Genomic DNA, 22,220 nt, shown 5'->3' on the forward strand with positions numbered 1-22,220 from the left:
GTTAATTTAGAAAATCTAATTCTAATCAAAAGATGGATATTATGAAAATCAGGCTTTCTAGATACACGGTGCCGAATTTAAACACCATTACATGCATTATAATGGTCATTAGGTTAGGTCTTATGTTATAACGGAGACCAGTTCGAGAACGTAAAAGATTTATAATTTAACATATAATAATAAAGTGACGATTCAATATTTCTACTTAAACTAATGCTATAAATGTTTAAATATGAAGGGCACAGAATTTATTTCTACTACAAATAATGTATTGAAAGCCAACTATCTTTTATTGACGACTCGAAATTTTAATTTAGATAAGAATATTGTTAATCTCTGGTAAGCTGGTTGATAGCATGCCTCTATAACACCTAACAATGATAAATTTTACAATATACTGTGGTACTTTTCCTGGTCTAAGCGTGAGACTAGGTAAGAAATACTCTTGATAACTTTTATTTAAGGAGAAATTCTTTGTTAACGATTCGATTCTCTTCGACCCATACAGTGGTGTCACTCAGCGGCCATTTGCATTGGAACAACGTGCAGTGCACGTGATAGTCTCATCGTACCTAACCTAAAATCCACGTTCTATGTATGTCGCATATTGCAGAGGACAGTGATTACTTTTATAATAATCACTCGCAGTTGTTAAATTATTCAGTAATTCGGTAACCATCTAGACTTCCAAGGAAAATACGATGATTTGATGAATTAGACGTTCGTTAGCCTACAACTTGAACATTTAATTGTCGAAGAATTTTGAAACCTTAAAAAATTGTAATTTATTGGGTTGTCCCGAAAGTTTCTTTCGCGAGTTGCACTCAATTATTTTATGGGTCGTGTTTATATAAATAGACAATCTAATTTCATAGATATTCATGTTGTAACAGTAATGGAGCAAAATGAATTGTGCACAATTCAGTAATGTATCATTAGACATAAAATATTGCGTATGTATTACTTATTAATAAAATGGAAGAAACTTTTGGGACAACCTAATATTTCGTAAGCCTTTGTTTTCACTATGACCAATTGAAATTTCTTCCACGCCCGATCATCAATTCAACAGTTACAATTTATTAATAAAAGCATCCATATATTCAATCCCGTTCTTTTTTTCCGTTTGCAATTTTAGCCGCAGAACACCTCGAAACAATGAGAAATGCAAAAAAAAAAAACGAAAAAAAGGGCAGAGGTGAAACTTTGACCGATATAAAACAGAGGGCAAGTGTTGGCTCTGTCGCATTCAATAACGGTCGAGAAAGTAAAAACATTGAATATTTATGTATGCATAATAGTCATCCACGAAACAATCGATTTTAGGAATGTTGGGAAAACGACAAAAAAATAGAGTCGGTGGTCCTTTTTGGGAACTCATTGAATCGAAACCGTGTAAAAATAGAATCGAGCGTATCGAATATGAAGAAACGATTTAGAAGTGGATAGATTATTCAGGGGGGGGGGGGGCTGGGGTTTTTTTTTTTGTTCTTTTGTTCTTTTGTGTGATGGTGCGGTGCCTGAGGAGATGCCCTTATAACCCGCTTTTCTCCTTGGTGATATTGGGTCCCTTTTTGGTCCTTGTCGTGTAATGTGGAGATGTTTCTCTTGAGTGTTGCAGGGTAAAAAGTTTCAAAAAACCTGGTAACAGTAAAAAATACGCAAACTGAATTAGTATTGTTCCTCTAAGGAGTCACTTACCATTTTGGGAGTCCTGAATCTGATTTTTAGTGGTATTTCCTCTGTTTTGTATTGTCCTAGCGTGTTTATTAATGGATTTGGATGTTCGTAGTTATATAGGTTGTGAAGTCTTGATTGTATGTAGGTTTCCATGTATTCAATGTTGGTATCTCTGTGTAATAGTTGTATTGGATAGTCTGTGTCCTTGTTTAAAATAATTCTTAGGAATTTGTTTTATGTTCTTTGTGTTCCATATGTTAGTATGGGTCTAGCGCACATTTCGTAGAATAGTATTTTTTGCTTTAGTGGAAGTGTGCTGTTTTTTCCTGTTAGTGGTAGAAGGTGTTTGAATACGCTTATTGTTTTCCTTGCTCTATCCTGTATTGTATGCTTTCATGTAAGTTCATTGTCTATCCATAGTCCTAGGTACTTGACTTTGTTGGTCCATTCTATTTGGTGGTTTCCTATTTTCATTTTTGGAGGATTTTTTGTTCTTTTTCTTGTGAAGTATACAGGGTGTCCCAAAAATGTTGTAACACAGTGAAACGGATGGTTCGGGAGGTGATTTAAAAGAACTTTTTCCTTAGCGAAAATGTTGTCCGAGGCTTCGTTGAGGAGATATTAACAGAAAAAAATTAACCAATCAGAGCGCGCGTATACCGTTGGAGCGGCCGCGATAGAGAAGGCTACTACGCACTAGACGGCCGCGCTCATACTCTACCGCGAGGGCTCCATCGGCATACTCGCGCTCTGATTGGTCGATGTTTTCCGTTAATACCTCCTCAACGAAGCGTCGGCCAACATCTTCGCTAAGGAAAAAGTTGTTTCAAATCACCTCCCGAACCACCCCTTTTAAGGTGTTACAACATTTTTGGGACACCCTGTATACTTCACAAGAAAAAGAACAAAAAATCCTCCAAAAATGAAAATAGGAAACCACCAAATAGAATTTCTGTTTTATTGGGTTGTCCGGAAAGTTCATGCCTATTTTTAAGAAAAATCCAAAGGCATATTTGAATTTTGATTTATATTTATTTAATTGTATATGTACCATTTTGTTCCACAAACCTTTCCACCTGTTAAGGAATGTACACATGTTATTTGTTTTCAGCCATACCGATATATTCAGACCTGTACCGCCTACTAAAAATCGCCATGGACTTTCCAGACAGCCCAATAGTATCATTGATATGTAATTTCCAAGCTGTTAAGAAATCTGTTATATTTGTATAGATTATTCAAGTCGGTGTTCACGCGTATTTTATGCGCAACGCTTGGGTCTCCCGCTCTTGACCACGGTGTCTTTCTCGGCAGTTGGACGTCTCAGGGGACGCAAGTTGGGTCGTTTCAGGGTTAGGACGCAGTAACGTATAGCGTAGCGACGCTAAGGGTTGGGCGCAAGAGAGCGCAATAGGACGATAGTGTCAGATGGCGGGGGTGGATCGAGTATAAGAGAGAAAGCGACAGAGGGTAGAAGAGGGCGTTCGTAGGCACGCAGGGGTGGTAGGTCGTTGCCCGGCTGGGAGAAGGGGGAAGGTCGGTAAATATCGATCCTTCCCTTCACGAAGACTCTCTGTCTCCATCCAGACATTCGTTGCCTCACGTTACTGCTTTTCCCTGCGTTGCGACCGGCCTTTTTCCTCTCGCACAGGCTTGTAACCTCCTACCAAACGCCCACGTATACAGAAGAGAGTACTACTGCTCTCACACCACCAGATCTCCGTGCTACCTTTCCAAGGTCAACGGCTTGATGGCTCAAAGACCTCTGGAAACCGACTTCTATGGTCCGCGGTATATGTGTGTGTGCGTGTGTGCGTGTGTGTGCACCTTCTGACTACTTTCTTCTCATTCCTTGGCTCTGTAACAATCCCATAGAATCTAGGACCCCACGCACGTTTTCGATGAATGCAGAATATCGAAAGTAGACACCGCCACCATGGCGTTGTTTCTTGCCGAGTTCATCGATGGCATTGCGTGGGTCCATGTAAAAATTTACGGTAATTATAGAGAACAGGTACATCTTTATCGATTTCAATGATTTTTAAATATGTTGTGGAAATCAACATTTTGAACAACTTTTTCCTATGCATAGAACCGTCGCTCGGCCTTAGTTTCCGAGATATTTGCACTCTTTGTTCAATTAAAAAACTTACATTAAACGACTTACCTTAATCATAGTTTGAACGACAGTGGTTGAAAACCGGCTTACTAAAATACAGGAAAGGCAAAACTAATTGATTATTAACGCAAAACTGATATCTTAACTCAACCTTCAATGTAATTAAACGCTAACACAATCCCGTAGCTCAGCGAATAGTGTAATCAAACGCAAAATGTATCCATACTCGCTTACTTCCGTTTGATTACATTTAAAAGTGAAAAACGAAACCAGAATGGTTTTCAACCATAAAATAAATCAGTGTACCATATCTACCGTATATAGTCAAATATTCACGCAAGTTCATTTTCAATCCTTTGAAAGCAATCCGTTCAGTAACGACGTCAGTGTAAACTAAATTTTTTCTGAGCCTAAACAATCTCGTAAACAAGCGACAATTGACGACTCCACGCTTACAGACACGTTGCCACAGCGCGTAGCTATACGCAATATTCATTGTTTTAGTAGCAATGGTATTTTGCAAATATCTCGGAAACTAAGGCCGAGCGACGGTTATATGTATAGGAAAAAGTTGTTCAAATTGTTGATTTCTACAACATATTTAAAAATCATCGAAATCAGTGAGGATGTACCTGTTCTCTATAATTACCAAATTTACACCTGAAAGATTACGATTACTAGTTACAGGAGAAATAATCGATAATCTGGTATGCTCGAGACAGTGGTAAATTATCGAAATTGTTGGATCATGTTTATAGTGAGGTCATAACCATGGCTATTTAAAAAATGGTCATTTTGTCAATTTATTGACAAAAATAAAGTGCATTGAGAACTTGCAAATAATATTGGGCTGTCTGGAAAGTCCATGGCGATTTTTAGTAGGCGGTACAGGTCTGAATATATCGGAATGGCTGAAAACAAATAACATGTGTACATTCCTTAACAGGTGGAAAGGTTTGTGGAACAAAATGGTACATATACAATTAAATAAATATAAATCAAAATTCAAATATGCCTTTGGATTTTTCTTAAAAATAGGCATGAACTTTCCGGACAACCCAATATATAAATGATATTAATTTTCCGTGTCTACTCCATAATCACGTAGCAGTGTTCTATAACAAGCAATTACACTTTTGGTCACCTAATCAGGCAATTGATGCATTACTTGAAATTAATCGCAATTGTAATTGTCGAAGACAAATTCCAACTGAAATGAAATTTTAATTCAATTTAAAATCAATTTTCAATTGCATTTAATTCAATTGTCATACAAAAGTGACGTATATTTACAATAATTCTAATATCAGCATAAACAAATGTAAAATATCTTACAATGAATAACAACGTATGTACAACGATTTATTCGTAATGTTTATTCGATCAATTAGTTACTCAAACGAGCTTCTTCTATTCGTCCAATATTAAACACGATCTCATTCTATATCAAATTCTAATTCTTGATGCAATCAATAAATAACAAAAAGGATTAATCTTTTCTTCGTCGTTTGAAATTTTTATCTCGATGAAGATGTTGCTCATATCTGACCGTTAAGCATTAGTCAGCACTCCCCTAATATTTTTCGTAAAGTGTTATCATTACCATAATTGTAGCTATCAGTTCAGTCAAATAAATTAAGGAAAACTCTTGGTGTAATTATCGATGAATCATTGCGTGTTTAAGAAATATTAGCGACCATGGTCGGTTTCCACGAATTTTTTTGGCAAGCATGAGTCAGTTAACAGCTATGTTTTCACCAGAGGACTTTGAACTAGTACGTCGTGTCTGGGCCGAAACGTTTGAACCCAGACAGCCGAAGGTTGGCCGAGGTTACAGGTCTAAACTTTGCCGCTTCTCCCCTTTTGCTATTCGACTAACAGACGTTTCGTGCGTATGCGACGCACATAGCTTACCTCTCCCTCTCATCCCCGAAATCTTCGGTTTTTCTTCTGTCTACCCGTCCAGACGTTCGTCCCTCCCACCTTCGACGGCTTCGACTCCACCCTGCTTCCCCGCCGAAACCGTCTCTTGAAAAATATGCGACGCGCACGTTGTGTCTGGCTACATAATGCACAATGGGAGTGAAACGTTCATAATATCGTAGTTACTAATTCTTTCGCTTAACGCTTCGTAAAGCTTCGTTTTTTCATTTTCAATCTCGGAAAACATATGTCCTATCTCTGTTTCTAATCTTTCAGTTTTTTTTAATATTGCTGCAAAGTTAATCTTCTTTATACCTATTGTACCAAACGAATCACTTTGTTCATACACATTGAATTTATTGAATTATAGAAATATGAAACATAAACATCACTATTTGAAATAATATACGTTTGCATCATCTAGGTCTTCTTCGATGTACAATGTTACAATTTACAACGTTACATTTGTGCAACTGATCACACTCGGGAAATACTTGGAAAAAACTCTTATGAAACAAAATTATAACAATCGCGTATATATGTTCGTTATAAATGTACACAATTATTACAGCTATCATCTGATTTCCATATTATTAATCAGAGATCGAAACGTATATCGCTATAAATAATAATGATTGTACTATTAGCATATTTAATTTAGCTTTCCAACTCACGAGCAGCAATTGTACTTGTACATCGAATTTCAAGCTCTGTCCGTTGTTTTTCAACGTTTTCTTTGTTCTACGTTTGAATGTCGCGTGAGTCATCGGTGAGCAACGAACTAATACAAACAGAATGATGAATTTTATTCTAAAGGGATAAGCATATCCTTATCGGTGTTGAAATAAGGAAGCATGAATGTAAATTCGTATACAAGAACTTAAATTTTTATTTTCTGCGAAACTATTTCAGAAACTATTTGTAGACGTTTACACAATAGTTTTGAATGAAAGCCATTCTTTGGGGGACACTTTCGAAATTTGAAGAATATCTCAATTTTGTTTAGAGTATTAGTTCTTTTTATGAAAGTTGAAATTATCTTGTTGTATTTGCGTATTACAAAGCAAAGGAGAGTTACAACCATCGTACCTCCAAACTTCACAGAAACGGAGACATACAGTGGGTGTAGAATGTATTCGTACGCCGATCAATTTCTCAAAAAACTTTTCCATGAAATTGTAGTTTCTTAACTTCTTTTTTTTGTAATCAATGATATTTTACATATTCTCGGAAATCTCTAAGATAGCTATATCCCAAACAATATTTACTAGTTAATATAATTACATAAATTGTATTTACCTAAATACAATTTATCACCTGTCATCTAATACGTATAAGTGAGAAAACTTTACCTGTTACATGAGTTGAAAAATATTGCACCGACATTACTTGATACGAAGCAACATTACATTTTGTTTCTTAAACGAAAATAATCTTCTTTATATTAAGAATACTCTTTCTTATTTTTTTCTCTAATATTCCAACACTCTTTATCTGGGGAAAAAAATGAATGTTTTGAAATCTCACGAAGGAAGTATTATATACTTATAAATTAATGTAAATTTCTTTTTCTTTAATCAAGTTTTAAAAATTAAACAGTTGTCCGAATACTTATTCCTTCAATATTTCTATCGATTAATTGTTTTTTTTTCTTGTTAATTTCGCAACTTACATAAATAGCTATTTTTTTGCACTCTATCTATTCCAGAGATTTCCGAGAACATGTAGAATGTCATTGTTTATAAAAAATAAATTAATAAATTACAATTTTACACAGTTTTTTTGGAAATTGATCGGTGTACGAATACTTTCTACACCCATTGTACTTGGAATCATGAAAGCAATTATACCTACAGTAAAATTACACCGAATTTCCTTCTTGAACTCTTTGGGGCACGGTGGGATTAAAAGTGTCCCACCTTTTTGATGGACCGTAATGCATGGTGGGACATTTTTAATTCCACCTCAAAATTTTGTAATAGCTGCATGTCTATAGGCTTATATTTCGTCTTATTTACGTAAAGTAGTTGGTAATATATTCATCCAATGTTACAAATGTATGCACTTATGTTGGCAACTTTCAACATGCTAATACCGGTTCAACAATCGTTGTAAGCGGAAGGTTTATTGCGATAATATTTCTTTCCTGGTTTCATGTGAAAAATCGTAGAGGTAAGTTAAGTTATATAAAAATTAGTTCTATATAAACAAGTGAAGTGTTTTATAATAAAAACTAAAGATTAAATTTGTTTACAAATGATGAAAGTATGGTGGGATTTTATTCGTCCCACCATGCAACTTGGGGAGTAATACAAAAAAACATATTTTTATTTATTGTTTATGTTTTAATATTCTTAAAACTATACATGTGATCTGTATATAGTGTTTACATATAGTTGTTACATTGTGTGATACCTTTATTAATAAAAATATAACAATTTTGTTTGATTTAAAACGCAATCAAATTCCTGTGCAACATGGGTCCATTTTATGACCTGAATTCCTGTGCCGCAAACAGTTAAACTTCAATCATTTTCGTATGAAATACCGAAGTATTCAGTTTCATATTTACAGATCCAATTTCTGAATAAAGAATTTCTGTCCTTCGACCAAGAAGCTTAAACTTGGCGTGACATTGAAGTTCATGTCAGATTAAATTCGATCAGTGACAACCAGACAGATAGGGTGTAACCATAATGTAGTTCAGTAGCAGCGACACGACATCCCTTAGCGGTGCGCTGTGTTGCCACCGAACGAATCCCCAAATTTCACGGTCCAAAATTATATTTTTGTTTCACTTCCTCTTTGTGAGATGTAGGTCACGCAGACCCCTTCTTACACCTATCCTAGACAAGCGAATCTAGGCTGTGGGCAGTACCGGGTGCATATAGGTATCGATCGTTGAACGGCGTTGCTGCAGTCTGGCCTGGTGCACCGGCGAAACTGGGTTACCCACCTAACCTATACACACGATTCCGCGGATCTTGTTCCTCGTCTCAACGAAGCCGAGCACGCCTCTCGTGTTTCTCTAACCCACGCGCTCGTGCATTTTCGCCCACGCATGCATAGGCTCGTACATCTTCGTGACTTCTCGCTCTTTTCTTGCTTTCTCAGTTAATTCAATGTCTTGATTGTCGTTAAAAAATATTATCCGTAGAAATTCATCCTGTACCTTTACATTCAATCAAGTTTGAAACTTTAAGTAGAAATATTTAATCGTCGTTTTGTTATTGGATGTTAAATTAACTTTTGGGTTCACGACCTGGTCTCCGCTATTTTCATGAAAACCATTCACGATATTGGCAATTCTTTTTTGGTTATTGTATGGGACGATAGGCCCTTTCATGGGATACTGGACGACCTACCGGGGGGGGGGGGGGGCTGTTAAGCACCTGTTCATATTTATAAAATCGGATGTCTTTTTGAACAATTTGTTCATATTCTAAATTCTTTATAAAACACGACAAAAGATATCGTTCGCTGAATCAAAAAGATAAATTTATTATTAACACTTTACCGACCGGTAGCCTATTAATCGTTTCTTTTCCATGGCAAACAATACTTTCTTATTTATTACTGAGATAGCACGCTCCCATTGTATGCTTCCATTAATATGTGGATTATGAAATATTATATAAATATAATATAATATAATATAATATAACACTAATGATATGAAAATAAACAATATTATTGAATTTAAGTACATATATATCCAAACGCTACCGGTCGGTAAAGTGTTAATAATACAATAATGAATGAATAATAAATTTTAAATAAATGAATTCCTATTTCATTTATTGTACGTTGTTTTAATTTAGGCTATTAATTTATGAAAAAAAAGATACATTTTCGAAAATTCTAGAGTGTATAATTATATCATTTCTCAATTTGATCAGTTCTTATTTTATTTGAGAGGACTGCTTATTCTTACTGTAGTAGAAGATACGTGCAAACGGGTGTGACATCTCGTGGTAAAGTTAAGGCGAACAGGCTATACGTGCGCATGCACAAGGCTGCACGTCACCTTACCCTCAAGTGTCGTGGGGCTGCGCCTACTGCATTCATGCGAGTTGAAGGGTCTGCTATGTCGACGTACATTACGCATGCGCAACAGCTTTGCACTCTGTCGACTGGCTGCGCACGCGGCCACTGTACCTTCGACTCGGTGTGGGTTTGGCGTTTGACTACTTTTCAGGGCCGTCCCATAATGTATACACTAAAGACCTTCAATCATTAATTAGTAAAGAACTTGGAATGAAATAACTCTATGTGTTTAAAATCGAATAAATTACTTCGATAACCTATGCTTTCAAGATTAATATTTGTAGGAATCAAATGACTTTTAAACGATTTGCAGTTTGACAACGTATATTTTATTGTCTGACTTTTACAACTGTCTCGACCGAACTGAACTCCGAATTATTATAAATAACAAATCACATCGCGTTCCCACGTAACCATTGCATTCACGGATACTCACACGCTTACCCTCGTGTTATACAGGATGTCCAAAAATGTTGTAACACCTTGAAGGAGGTGGCTCGGGAGGTGATTTGAAACAAGTTTTTCCTTAGCGAAAATGTTGTCAGAAGTTTCGTTGAAGAGATATTAACGGAAAACACTGACCAATCAGAGCGCGAGTATGTCGATGGAGTGCTCGCGGTAGCGTATGAGCGAAGTCGGCTATCGCGTAGCCTACGCTCAACCGGCATACTCGCGCTCTGATTGGTCGGGGTTTTCGCTTAATATCTCCTTAACGAAACCTCGAACAACATTTTCGCTAAGGAAAAAGTTGTTTGATATTACCTCCTGAACTACCCCTTTCAATGTGTTACATTTTTGGGACACCCTGTATACAAATAAATTACTCAACGACAAAACGGAGAAAATGGGTCTTTTGGAGATTTATTCGAACAGTATTTAATAATTAAGTTTTTTTTGTATTGAATAGTACTAAAGAATTTCTCTTACTTTACTATCAGAAAAGATTTTTATTAAAATCGATTAACTCAATGCATCGAACTTTTACCAGCTTTAGTAGAAACCGAATAAGAGAAGATTAAATTAAATTTTTGGCCTTTCAAGGTGTTATAGCATTTAACCCTGTATATCTCTAACTGGTACAAATGTTCTGTGATAAGAAATATCTATGAAAAATGTATGATTTAGTATGTAACGAATTAAGGGAAAGCGAATTCATAACGGTAGTATTAAAGACGATCATTGATGAAATCTGAGAGTGTAGTTGGTTGGATTCTACTAATGAACCGACACTCTCGAACATTGAACGAGATAAGCGTAATCGCGATGTCTGGAACAGAAACGATCCAAGTTGTAAAACAGCATAGGGCACTTTTGGAATCGCTGTACGATCCTGTCGCTCCTTAGTTGCAAAGCGAAACGAGTAGGGGGCCACGGGTCGCGATTCGTAGGTCGTGCGAGAAGGACTAGCCTGCATCAGTCTACGCCGCGTCCCTTGCAAAAGGGTACGCTCGTCTTCACGTTTTCCTTATTTTACTTCTCCCCTATCCGGGTTAACACGCTATACTACTATAAACGCGTACATTAAACACACACGTCAAAGTCGCGAGTGTAATACCGAAAAACCAGGGTCCTTGAAACGAAAGGAAAACATCGTGGAGAACCTCATGGTGTCGGTGAAAGAATCTCACGCAACCTAGGAGCGATTTGACGCCGTATTCGATGTCGTCGTCTCAGTTGCCTGTACGATTTTAAACAGACTATTCACACGTTTTATGGATATTTGTCGCGTGTGCCTTCGAAATTCTGTAGTGTTAGTGGCCGGTGCGCGCATTGTGCCCGCGTAAGTTTTGCTCCTTTATCTACAGCACTCTTTATCGTTCGCATAAATCTCGATTCGGAGAGAACTACATAGAACGCGCTCGGTACTTTTCGGCACGCGACCGAATACCTCCGATCATCAGTCGCGAGACTTCCCCTTAGTGATCGAATAGGGAAGAAGGAACGTGCGAAGAAGAAAATTTGGAGGAGCGAAACGGACTCGTGTGCCGCTGATTTTGTTCGGTGGTACATTCTCGGCAGACATAACCTGTATGCGCTCCATGAACAGGAAGTTTCCTGTAGTAGGAGTGGGTGGTACGAAGAGGGAGACGCCGGTCGAGCCTTAAATATCGATTTTGGCATGCAAGAGGTACGATAGCCGTCCGTTTCAGCGTGTCTCCTACCTTTGTGCATCTCCACGCTGACGAGTTTTGACAGTTGAGTGCGGGAGTAGTGCATCAAGAGGAATCGCGTGCATTTACACGTAACAAAAACAATATGGTGGCGTGGTATTTTCGAGCCGAAAATTAAATGCACAGTGAACAAGTGTTTTCAAATGATGGAATTCAATGTGTGAGTTAACTTGGATTTTTTTAAGTGTTCGTTGAAAATGTTGTCCTCGGATCGTCGAGGGTACAGACATTTCGTCTATAAAACGCGTTTGAGGCAGGAAAATTCGGTGACTATCGATCGATCGTCTCATTAATGTTGGCCAAGACACTTTGTTTCTTTCGTTTCGATAACCATTCAACGGAAATTACGTCGCCTTTCGGATTTTTACGTGTCAACTGTTTCGACCTACGAGTGTAATCGTCAAATGTCCTTCAACACTTCCAGCGTTCTCAACCGTAACAAGTGAAGTCTGAAACAATAGTAACCGATCGGAGAAGACTGTAATATAACTCGAAGAGAAAACAATTCAACTACGATAGAATACATTTTCAGAACACTCTAAGAGAGAGAGAGAGAGAGAGAAAAAAACCCAGAAATAAGTCAACGAAACTGCCAGTGTCTTCACAGAGATAACCCCGTAAAATATAGAGAATCGTCAACTATTATGATACCCGAATCACGTTTATAAAGCCCTTTGTCGCGTTTGCCGATCAAGTGGACGATGACATCATGGTGCAGCATTGCCGATTGAGAACGTGGACAACGGAGCTAGTGTTGGTTAAATGTCGATAAGCCCTTCGCACTTGACACCGTTGTCCGTTTTTCAATGCGTCGAAACTGTCGACGACTCTAAACTCGTCGACGAGGAAATATATTAAGAATTTTTACTACGTAACAACAGAGGCGTGCTTTTACAGTCGCGCAAGTAAGGAACATGAACGAGCGAACACGTGAAACGAATTGAAAATTTTTCTCGTTACTTGGATGCAACGACGTTCGTTACATTCTTTTACATGCAGCATAAACTCCCGATGACCGCATTCACGAATACTGATTCTTCGAATCCTGGAATGTTCATTATATGAAAAGAGGAGCCATTTGAATTAATCGACTCGTCGTTCTCGTTCGTTTTTCGAAAGCAACATTTTCGGCCAAATAGCGTCGCTGACGCGTGATAAAAAGAAAAAGCTATATCAGGAAGAATGGTTTCGAGATACGGCGTCTCGAAGGAGGGCGCAGTGGGTGTTGCCGTAGGTGTAGGACCTATGCACTGTCTCCTTCCACATTGCGGGGGACCGCATCACCATCACCACCTATCGGCCCCCCATCCCCAAAATCCTCAGGCGGGGCACAATCACCACGTGCATCCGGCCCATCAGCCACCACCCTCGCCGAGCCCTCACTTGAATCACCAGCTGAGCCATCATCAACTTACCGTAAACATCAACCATCTCAGCCATCAGCAACAGCAACAGCAACAGCAACAGCAACAAAACCAGCATCAGCAAGCACCGCCGCAGTATCGCGTTGTCACTACGAACGTCAGTAAGTACAAGTTTCGAAGGGGCAAGTAAAATAAAAAAAAAAAATGAAAATTCCAAACGAAAGTTTACGAGAATTATATTTCTTTCATCCACTTGTAGCTGGCGGCTTCATCGAAGAATAAAATACAAGTTTTTATTATTTTTGAAGGTGGAGTCTGGAATTTGTTAAATATCAAAATTATTAACTCGCTCTCTCTCTCTAGCGCCGAGTTTCGAAAACACGCCGATCGACTGACGCGCTTTACGCGCCGCCCACCAGCACCTGAAGGGTTAAGCATTGACCTCGTTTTATCTACACATTTTTGTTGATTAAAAAAAAAAAAAAAAAGAAAAGAAAAGAAAAAGAAAACTAGGTATGCGAAACGAAGACACGTGCCACTAAATATCCACGTGCGACACACAGCTGACCGAATATGCGATTCGATTATCGTTAGGTCTATTGATTGTGTTCGGTATTATTTTATGGTCAAAGGTGTATCAGAGTTATCGTTATCGGTATTGGTATCTGTTCAAGAAAATTCAGATAACGTTAATGCAAACGTTTAAGCTTTTAGACGATTATAATCGTCGCACTTTATTTCTCGATAACTTTGCACATTTTTACACTCGCTGTTTTTAATCATTCTTTGATGTCATTCTTGTAGATAGAAAAATTAGAGCATACTATTAAAATCTTACAATCCTCATTACTTCAATTTAGTAATAATTAATAGTAGAAAATATTTACTAACCACTACCAAAAGCACAATACTATTTGAAATAGAAAATTCATATCTTTGTAGCATATTAGTTTCTTTGCCAACAAATTCTTTTTCTAAGAAATAGAAAATATGCTTTGTCGCAGTTATTTTAAACGCAATTTTGCATGCAACTCACCTGTATGAGAGCTTAATCTTGATTTGCTCCATCATGGACATATATTTTCGTGACCATTGGAAGCATTGTCTCTTTTGCTTTACTTCCACGCATCATTTATATTTTTTCATTTAACCTTTGACATTAATGCATTCCATTAGAAATTCCCTAATTTGTTACAGTCTTAAAATAGTTTCATGCAGTTTTTACTTATTCGTAATTACATGAGATTACATCTTTTTATTTCAATCGGTATGTATCTTTCATTGCGTGCCAATCCAAATGTGTGGTTGTATGCGAATGTACGTGTCGAGGACCTGTGCGTATAAATGGGGAATACACATACACGAAGCCCGTTATTTTCGAGCTCACTGGAGGTAGTTAATTTGACCTGGTGGCCTATCTGTCAGAAGTCGAACCGTTTGCGTCTATTTGTAGATACACGGCCAAGCTCGGCCTGTACTGAATAATATCCGTGAAAATAAGTTGACGATATTCCAGTTATAGTAATGTCAAGTGTACTCTGATGCGATGCTTTTTTCCCATAATTTTTCAATCGTTTATTTTCGGTCACAAAATTCATTCAATTGTTAGTACATATACGTTATGCAAACGCTTTATGGGTTTTTATCGTCATTCCCTTGTATATAATACAAAAGTTTCTGTATATTTCTTGGTACTTTTATCAGGATAAATACTATTCTTTAATAGAGTCTCGATTAATAAATTCTGGTGATCTACGAATGGTAATAGTATCGATATATCGGATAACTTAGTATTTAGGTTAGTCCTTAGCGCCCCTGGGCGGCATTGTAGACAATTCACGATATAGGTCAATCGATAAAATGCTTTCTACCTTGTACAGTCGCGACGGTACGTTCGATTCTTTCCTCTTGCATGATACGTCTCGCCGTGATTACGCCAACCTTCTCTCTGCTCTAACGTTGGAACAATTCCTGTAATTAAGACTAATTTTTCCGTGTAGGTATCTGAAAAACTTTTTAGTTTAATGATCGTAACACCTTACTCAAATTGGCAGATTATAGCAGGAGTACAAATTTAAAAAATACATCTTTTGTATATTCTTTCACGCAATCGTTAATCAAAAGTGTTATTATAATTAATTTTGATTTACCTCTGAAAGATTGATCAAAGTGAGTTCATTCAAGAGTTCAGTATGAGAATTTGTCTTACACAAGTAAAATCTTCAATGAACTACATTTTTCCAACTTTTACTACAAAAAGTATCAAAATTTTCGGTTCTATTCCTATACACAACTTTCAATTAAGTTTGTATCTTATATAACATTTTAATATAACGTTCCTTTCCTCAATTTTTATTTTTCCCTTCTATGGAAATTCGTCTGACCTTTGTACATTAATTGACACCCTCGAAAATGTAAGAAAACCCCTAACTTTATTTTATAAATTTCGTTCATTACTACGTTGAAGATAGTTCAGACTTAACGAGAATTTATCTTACCAGTAAATGAATGGAATCGTGAAAACAAGATATAAGTCGAGAAAATAGCCGTGTTGATCGTAACCGAGTATTGGTTTTAAAAATATATTTTATGCATAATCTCGTAAGCGATGCCATGAAACACATATGTATGTATGTATAAATAATCCCAACGCAATTTTGCCCTCTGAATGTACCACAGTATCTAAATATCGTGTTGCCACGTTTATCACTTGAGCGTGTCACTGTCTTGCATTAGCCGCCACGTGGTTGATGTGTGCTCGTTCTAACCTCACTTTTACTTTCACGCATATTATCTTCGAACATGGTAAGCCGGTTTCTCATGTGGCTAAATTTCGTCAAATTATTTTCCAACTACGTCGGTTCGTTGAACGATTACAATTAAAATACATCTTTCATGGTGTCTGCGCACTATGCTGTGATTTATTGTTGGAACTAGGGAAGTTGTAAAGATAGCAATAGAGAGAGGGAAGGAATTGGCACCGGAAATGACGTATCGCATTCTGTATTGTATTTTCTAGGCCACGTTCTTTCACTCTGTTGATATACGCATGTATACGTCTTAAACTACCATTCACAAAAATATTTATTCATCTTTTACGTCTCTCAATTATCTGAATTACCAATCGTCGTTAATTATTGTTATCGAATTTCATATTACTTCAATTATAAAGATATGCAGCATTTTGATTATTACTCCAATTATAAGATTTATGGAAATCACTTTAGTCTGGCTTGAAGAAAGATAAATTTCTATAGAATTGTTTCTCTTAAATCACTCGATCGTTACGTGAAATTGTAGCGAATAGGGATCGTAGGTCCGAATTCAACAGGAGCATAAACGTATCTACAATTTACGTGTTTTCGTGGTACTTAACACGATCCTGACGATGGAGTTCGGCCTCGCCCCCCTTTCGTGGCAATCAATGCACTTACGGGACTACAGATAGCAGCACTGTTCTGGCCCCTGCCCACATGTGCAAAGATGGCCGTTTGCGAGGCCGTCTTCTCGGTTTCGTTGCTCGTGTTCGAGCGTTCCTGTCACTTCGTTCTTCTCTCCTTGTAGAGATTTATTCGTACAACTAGTTACAGCCGTTACGTGACGAAAAACTATAACCAGCTTTGTGCCGATCTTTAACGGTGACCAACGAGGTATCTATATTTTTTCCCCTGTTCCTTTTATCTGTCTCTGTATTCTTAACGTATTTTCTCGCGACAAGTTCGTAACATGTGGCGAAAAATACTTCTCGCATTGCGTGAAACATTTCACGTTTCCAGCGCGTTACGTTGTCGCGAATTTGTCGGTTTTTTTTCTGCCGAGACAATAATTCTCACGTGGCATATTTTGACGATACATGTAACCGACTATACTGCATCTCTTAGCGACGACGTGTCAAGCGATGTCATGCAATTCCACGCATAATCGCTTTCGCGAGTAATTCGTTTAACGACAGAATGGCGAACGCACCACGTTAGAAAAATATCGTGCATATGCGAATATGTACGGTACAACGAACTCATATTTTTCTTTCCTTTTCTTTTTAACATTACAAAAACGAGTACGTTCAACGAGTGAGATAAATGCTGATAGTGAATTATTATCATTGTGTATTTTGTACTAAATATCGATACGACAATCGACTATGTTGATTCATACGTGCAATAAAGAAATCACATTTAAATGTTTCAATTATGATTATGTACGACACGAAAAGCATATTTTTTTGTCCCCATATTTTTAGTCCCTAAGCAACTATAGCGTACATTTGAAGCATTAAGTGGAATAGGATTATTAGGTTTATTTCGAATACAATATGTATGAGTTTATCATCAAAAAACGGATTGATTAATTTATTGCAGCAGTGAAATGTAGATTACATTGAAATCTGTTCCATAAAAAAGAAGTGTTCAATATGGTGTGCCACTCAACTGCATTTATTTAATTATCGCAAAGAAAAAATAGCGGGATATGTATGCTGAAAGTGTTTAACTGCAATTTTGAAAGTGTTTGTTGCTTGGGAGTAGATACTTGTTGAATAATCGAGTTACGATCATTTACATGCGATAGTATGAATAAAGTGAAACTTCGGATCTGTAACACGTATTATTTGCGTCCTCGTATAGAATGGAACAATTAATTAGTAAGCAAAGCAAATTAGTATAACTATGCAAATACATATACATATAAACGCGTCAAGTATAAAAACGATGATGTTACGTCGCGAACAAGACAGGCATGCAGAACGATACGATACATTTTACGAACGTGATTTTATTTTGTTGTACGATTGATTTTTAACTTTTTGCGGAGTCGAATGCCTATGACTATATTTATGTTTAAAAGAGGACGTTGTGAAAATATTTGTAACGGAATGATTTTTTGCATTTACTTTTATTAAATTGTTATAAATAATATACATATAGAGCATATCTCATAGTTATCATTTTACGAATAATTTTTCACAGTTTCTGGCAGGTATAAAATCATAATTCATCATAGCTATCTGATTAGCGCAAAAATGGTTATATGTATATACTCGTATAATAATAGAGACAAGACAATTTTCGTTTACAAAATGTGTATTATTAGTAATTCACTCATTGTTGAAAGTTTTCAACTGAAACAAATATACATTTGAAGAGTAATCTGCAAATCTTTATCAAAGTTCAATCCTTTGATAGAAAAAACGTTATCATAACAAAAAAAAAATCTTGTAACGATTAAATAAAAGTATGTGTAAGAACAGTAGTTTGAAAACAATTTTTTCATGTTTTCACAGTAATTGCAGCATTTAAAATTATATGGTTTTTTTTTCTAATTGCAGGATCAGAGTTTCATGTGTCTGGACAAAATTACGGCACCCAACCAGGGGGCCAGGTGGGCGGGGGAGGGGGTAGCGTAGGAGTACCTGGAGGCAGAGGGCCTCCACCACTCGGCGGCTTACAGTCCATAGGACAATCGGGGGTAGGTATACCGCCAGGAGGTCCTGCTGGAGGGCAAGCACCACCTCAAACCCCAGCACCTGGGGTACAGTCCCAACAGCCGCAAGGTCCGGCGCCTACTACGACACCCCCCGTGCATACACCCTCGCCACAGGAAATGGGAAAACAGGCTCATCTACAACCTCAACCACAACCTCTATCACAAGTATATGGGTCTACACAAACGAGGCCGACCACGCAAGTGAGCTTAAATTGCTGTTAAAGTTTCTACATTTTACACTGGTCAATTGGTCGGTGTACACTCAATTTTCTTTTTACACGGTTTCGGTTCAAGATTGTCTTACAGAAGGAGAACTGATTCTATTCTTTTCGCACGAATTTTTTGCTTTAATACGTGCACATATATTGAATATTTTTACATAGGGCATTGGCGACGCCGATAAATAAATCTTGGAGTTGTAGGAGACCACCGAAGACTTTCTGGCCGACACTTTGTATGCTCTGACCTCTCAAGTCATATGTTTCCTTGGAAGGTTGAGTGTGACAAATGTGAATTTTATGTTATTTGAAACAGTTTTTATACACAATTTATTTATATAAACCTTGATGCCTCTTTCTTATTTGTTACAAGATTTATGAAAGTTATGGAACAAATCCGAAATATATCTCTTTTTACATGGTTTTTTTTCAAACGCATTTACCGTGTAAAAAAGATAATTGATTGTATGTTAGTGAGTTTATATTACTATGATAAGTTCACAATGTAGCATCTGTATATCATGATTTCAGATCAATGTTTGAGTTGTATTTAATTATCTGTTGTTTATTAATTTCAGGGTTATTATCAACAAGGTCCAAGACCGCAACAACCAAGAGGTCTTAGTCACAGGGGGGGTCAAGGAGGTACTGGTGCACAGGTAGTCGGGATGTCAGGTGTCGCCGGAGGTGGAGGTCAACCAACAGCAATTTATCATCCAGGCGGTTTGCCAGTTCAAACTGGGACAATGTATCCAGTTCCAAATATTCATTCTGGTCTGCATCAGCAGTCCGTATACCCCATGAGCAGTCAAATACCCCTTCAGGTAGTAGTTAAGTACTGTTGATTTTATATATTTACTGTCATGCGCCACTCATTTTATTTGCATCGCAAGAAGCGTGAAATATTTCAATAAGAAGACTTGTTATTAAACGAAGTAAATAAGCTATAGAACCACGTTATAATCAACTTTCCTAAATTTGATTAACTATCTATGCGAACACTACCTATTTATAAAGCATTACATTACTCATCATTTCCATTATCGACGATCATAAATGTAATAAATTACTTGTACTTTTAGTTTGGTCCACCGCAACGACATCAAACGCATCAAAATCAATCATATTTCGCACCATTTCAACATTCTACCCTTCTAACGGCACAAAATATGTTTGGATATGGTGCGCCTACACCAGCTCCTCAACCTTGTAAGTAATGTAAAATTTGATTATTGAGAGCAAATGTCAAATTAATTAGCACTATATTTTATTATGCAGATTTGTGGCCTACTGGCCAACCAGCGAATACACCACTAAGTTTAAATAGAGCAGGTGCGAATGCTGTTACTGGTGGGGCACAACATGTTGCAGGCCCGCTGGCCGGTGCCCAAGGAGCCCCAGTAGTACCACAAGGTACGCTTCAGCAATCTACGCAACAAGCTCAGTCTTTACCCTCAATGGGTATATCTCTTTCTCAGACTGGTAAGTTATGAGCAATTTATAAGGCATACGTTCATATCGTTAACTTCAATTCATAGAGAATAGGCTTGTCGTCCGAAGATCATTTATTTTCAAAAACTTTATCAGTAATACAAAGCGTGTGTTAAATGCACGAATTCAAAAGAATAATCTCTTCAGGACTACTGACGCATATTTCTGTAATTAACATTTCAATGCGTTACCATTAAAAGAATCATAGATGTTAGAGTCGATATTAATTTCTATTCAAGGAAGTAAATCGTTCCTGAAAAGGTTAAGTAAAGTTACATACTGTGCTTATATATTCTATGACTATATTGATTCCAATAATATTTAAATTTAAAAAGAATTTAACAATAACAGACGTTTAATGATTGGAAATCCATAAGAAAAGTTTATCTATTAATAAATTTGTTTCATTTTAATGCTTGAAAAAGATGTCTTATTTTCAATGGAATACAATTGCACTAAAAAATTATTTATTTAGAAAGTAAGTTTACGGGATAACGTGTTCAGTAATGATAACATGTAGTCTTTGAACTTCGTAAAATTTCTGGAAAAGTAAGGAACATAAATCAGAGAAACGCATCTCCTTTAAGTTCTAAAAGTTTTAAGGGTTTTATTTATGACTGAAAAGCCTTAAAGGTAGGCGAGATTTAAGATCTGAGATCTTCAAAACCCTTAAGGTTTTGTATCTGTCCCCAAAAATTTACTTTTCTACTCAGGTATGAAGGGCCAGGTAGAATTTCTAAATCTGCCTGTAGCATCCCTTTTTCAAAGCATCTACAACAGTCTTACTCTTCCCGAGCAAGAGAAGAGACAAGTTGTACAATATACTGATAGTACTGCGTGTCAGTTTTTAAGCAATTTTAGTGATTTATTCAATTTTAAATAATGTACGTTGTGAATAATGTGTATAGAATATACGGGGGTGAGTGTCGGATTAGATACACGAAAATTAGTGACAATAAAACGGTTATTTAATATGTCATTATTTCATCTAAAAATTTTTAACTGCCTTTCATTCAATCCAAATGTTTGTTTTACATATTGTATTGTAAATTTTTTGTTTGTTTTATAACTTAAAGATGTGTACTCAGGCCATAACGGTGGTGCAACAAGTACGACGAATAGTACAATAAAATCTCGGAAACCAAGAGGACAAAATGCTATTACTGATATCGTAGATCCGTCGACTGGTAAAAATATAAGTCACGAAATTTACAAGGACAATGAAACTATTCAAAGTGGTGACTCTAGCAACCGTGACACACCTCGGCCACAGGTGAGTTATGTTGGAATATTATACATTAACAATTGACTATAAGAGCTTTGTATTTGAAACAATACCAAATTTTATATTAGTGTAACCTCTACACTTCTTACTGTTAAACTAAAGAAATAAGTAAAATGTGAATATGTAACTGATATTCTCTTTTAGTCAATTGTTTATATTGTTTATATCTGTACCCAAAAGCCATGGTTATTTATATTTTTATTTTCAATTGCATTTAAAATTTATTATTCTTTATAAGAAAACTATTAATATTAAAGTAATATCGCAGTAGAAAATTTGGGTAAATTTATTATACGATTTAACCTGATTGCAAATAAAACAAAGTCAATGTTAGTATAACATTGATATATTACTTACGGAGGTATCCTTGCTCGCAAGCTAAAAAAGTGTTTTTTATCGATATGTTTTGTAGGAAAACTATAAGAACAGATAATTCAAAAA

The 22,220-nt window shown here is 36.7% G+C and overlaps 1 protein-coding gene across 5 annotated transcripts in view; it reads left to right on the plus strand.

Moving 5' to 3' along the window:
• The window catches only part of LOC128890396 (eukaryotic translation initiation factor 4 gamma 3-like), a 60,626-nt gene that overhangs the window by 15,979 nt on the left and 22,427 nt on the right, over nucleotides 1-22,220 (plus strand). For 2 of the 5 annotated variants that reach the window (XM_054148838.1, XM_054148839.1), the window contains exons 2-6: nucleotides 18,628-18,986; nucleotides 19,582-19,833; nucleotides 20,086-20,212; nucleotides 20,282-20,485; nucleotides 21,571-21,767. In XM_054148838.1, coding sequence (XP_054004813.1) covers nucleotides 18,628-18,986; nucleotides 19,582-19,833; nucleotides 20,086-20,212; nucleotides 20,282-20,485; nucleotides 21,571-21,767 — 1,139 coding nt within the window. Of the gene's footprint in view, nucleotides 1-11,256; nucleotides 13,466-18,627; nucleotides 18,987-19,581; nucleotides 19,834-20,085; nucleotides 20,213-20,281; nucleotides 20,486-21,570; nucleotides 21,768-22,220 lie in introns of those variants that run through there. The other 3 variants (XM_054148836.1, XM_054148834.1, XM_054148835.1) reach the window with 3 other exon arrangements.

The sequence above is a fragment of the Hylaeus anthracinus genome, unplaced genomic scaffold (assembly GCF_026225885.1).
Source record: "Hylaeus anthracinus isolate JK02 unplaced genomic scaffold, UHH_iyHylAnth1.0_haploid 12000, whole genome shotgun sequence".
Lineage (NCBI taxonomy): Eukaryota > Metazoa > Arthropoda > Insecta > Hymenoptera > Colletidae > Hylaeus > Hylaeus anthracinus.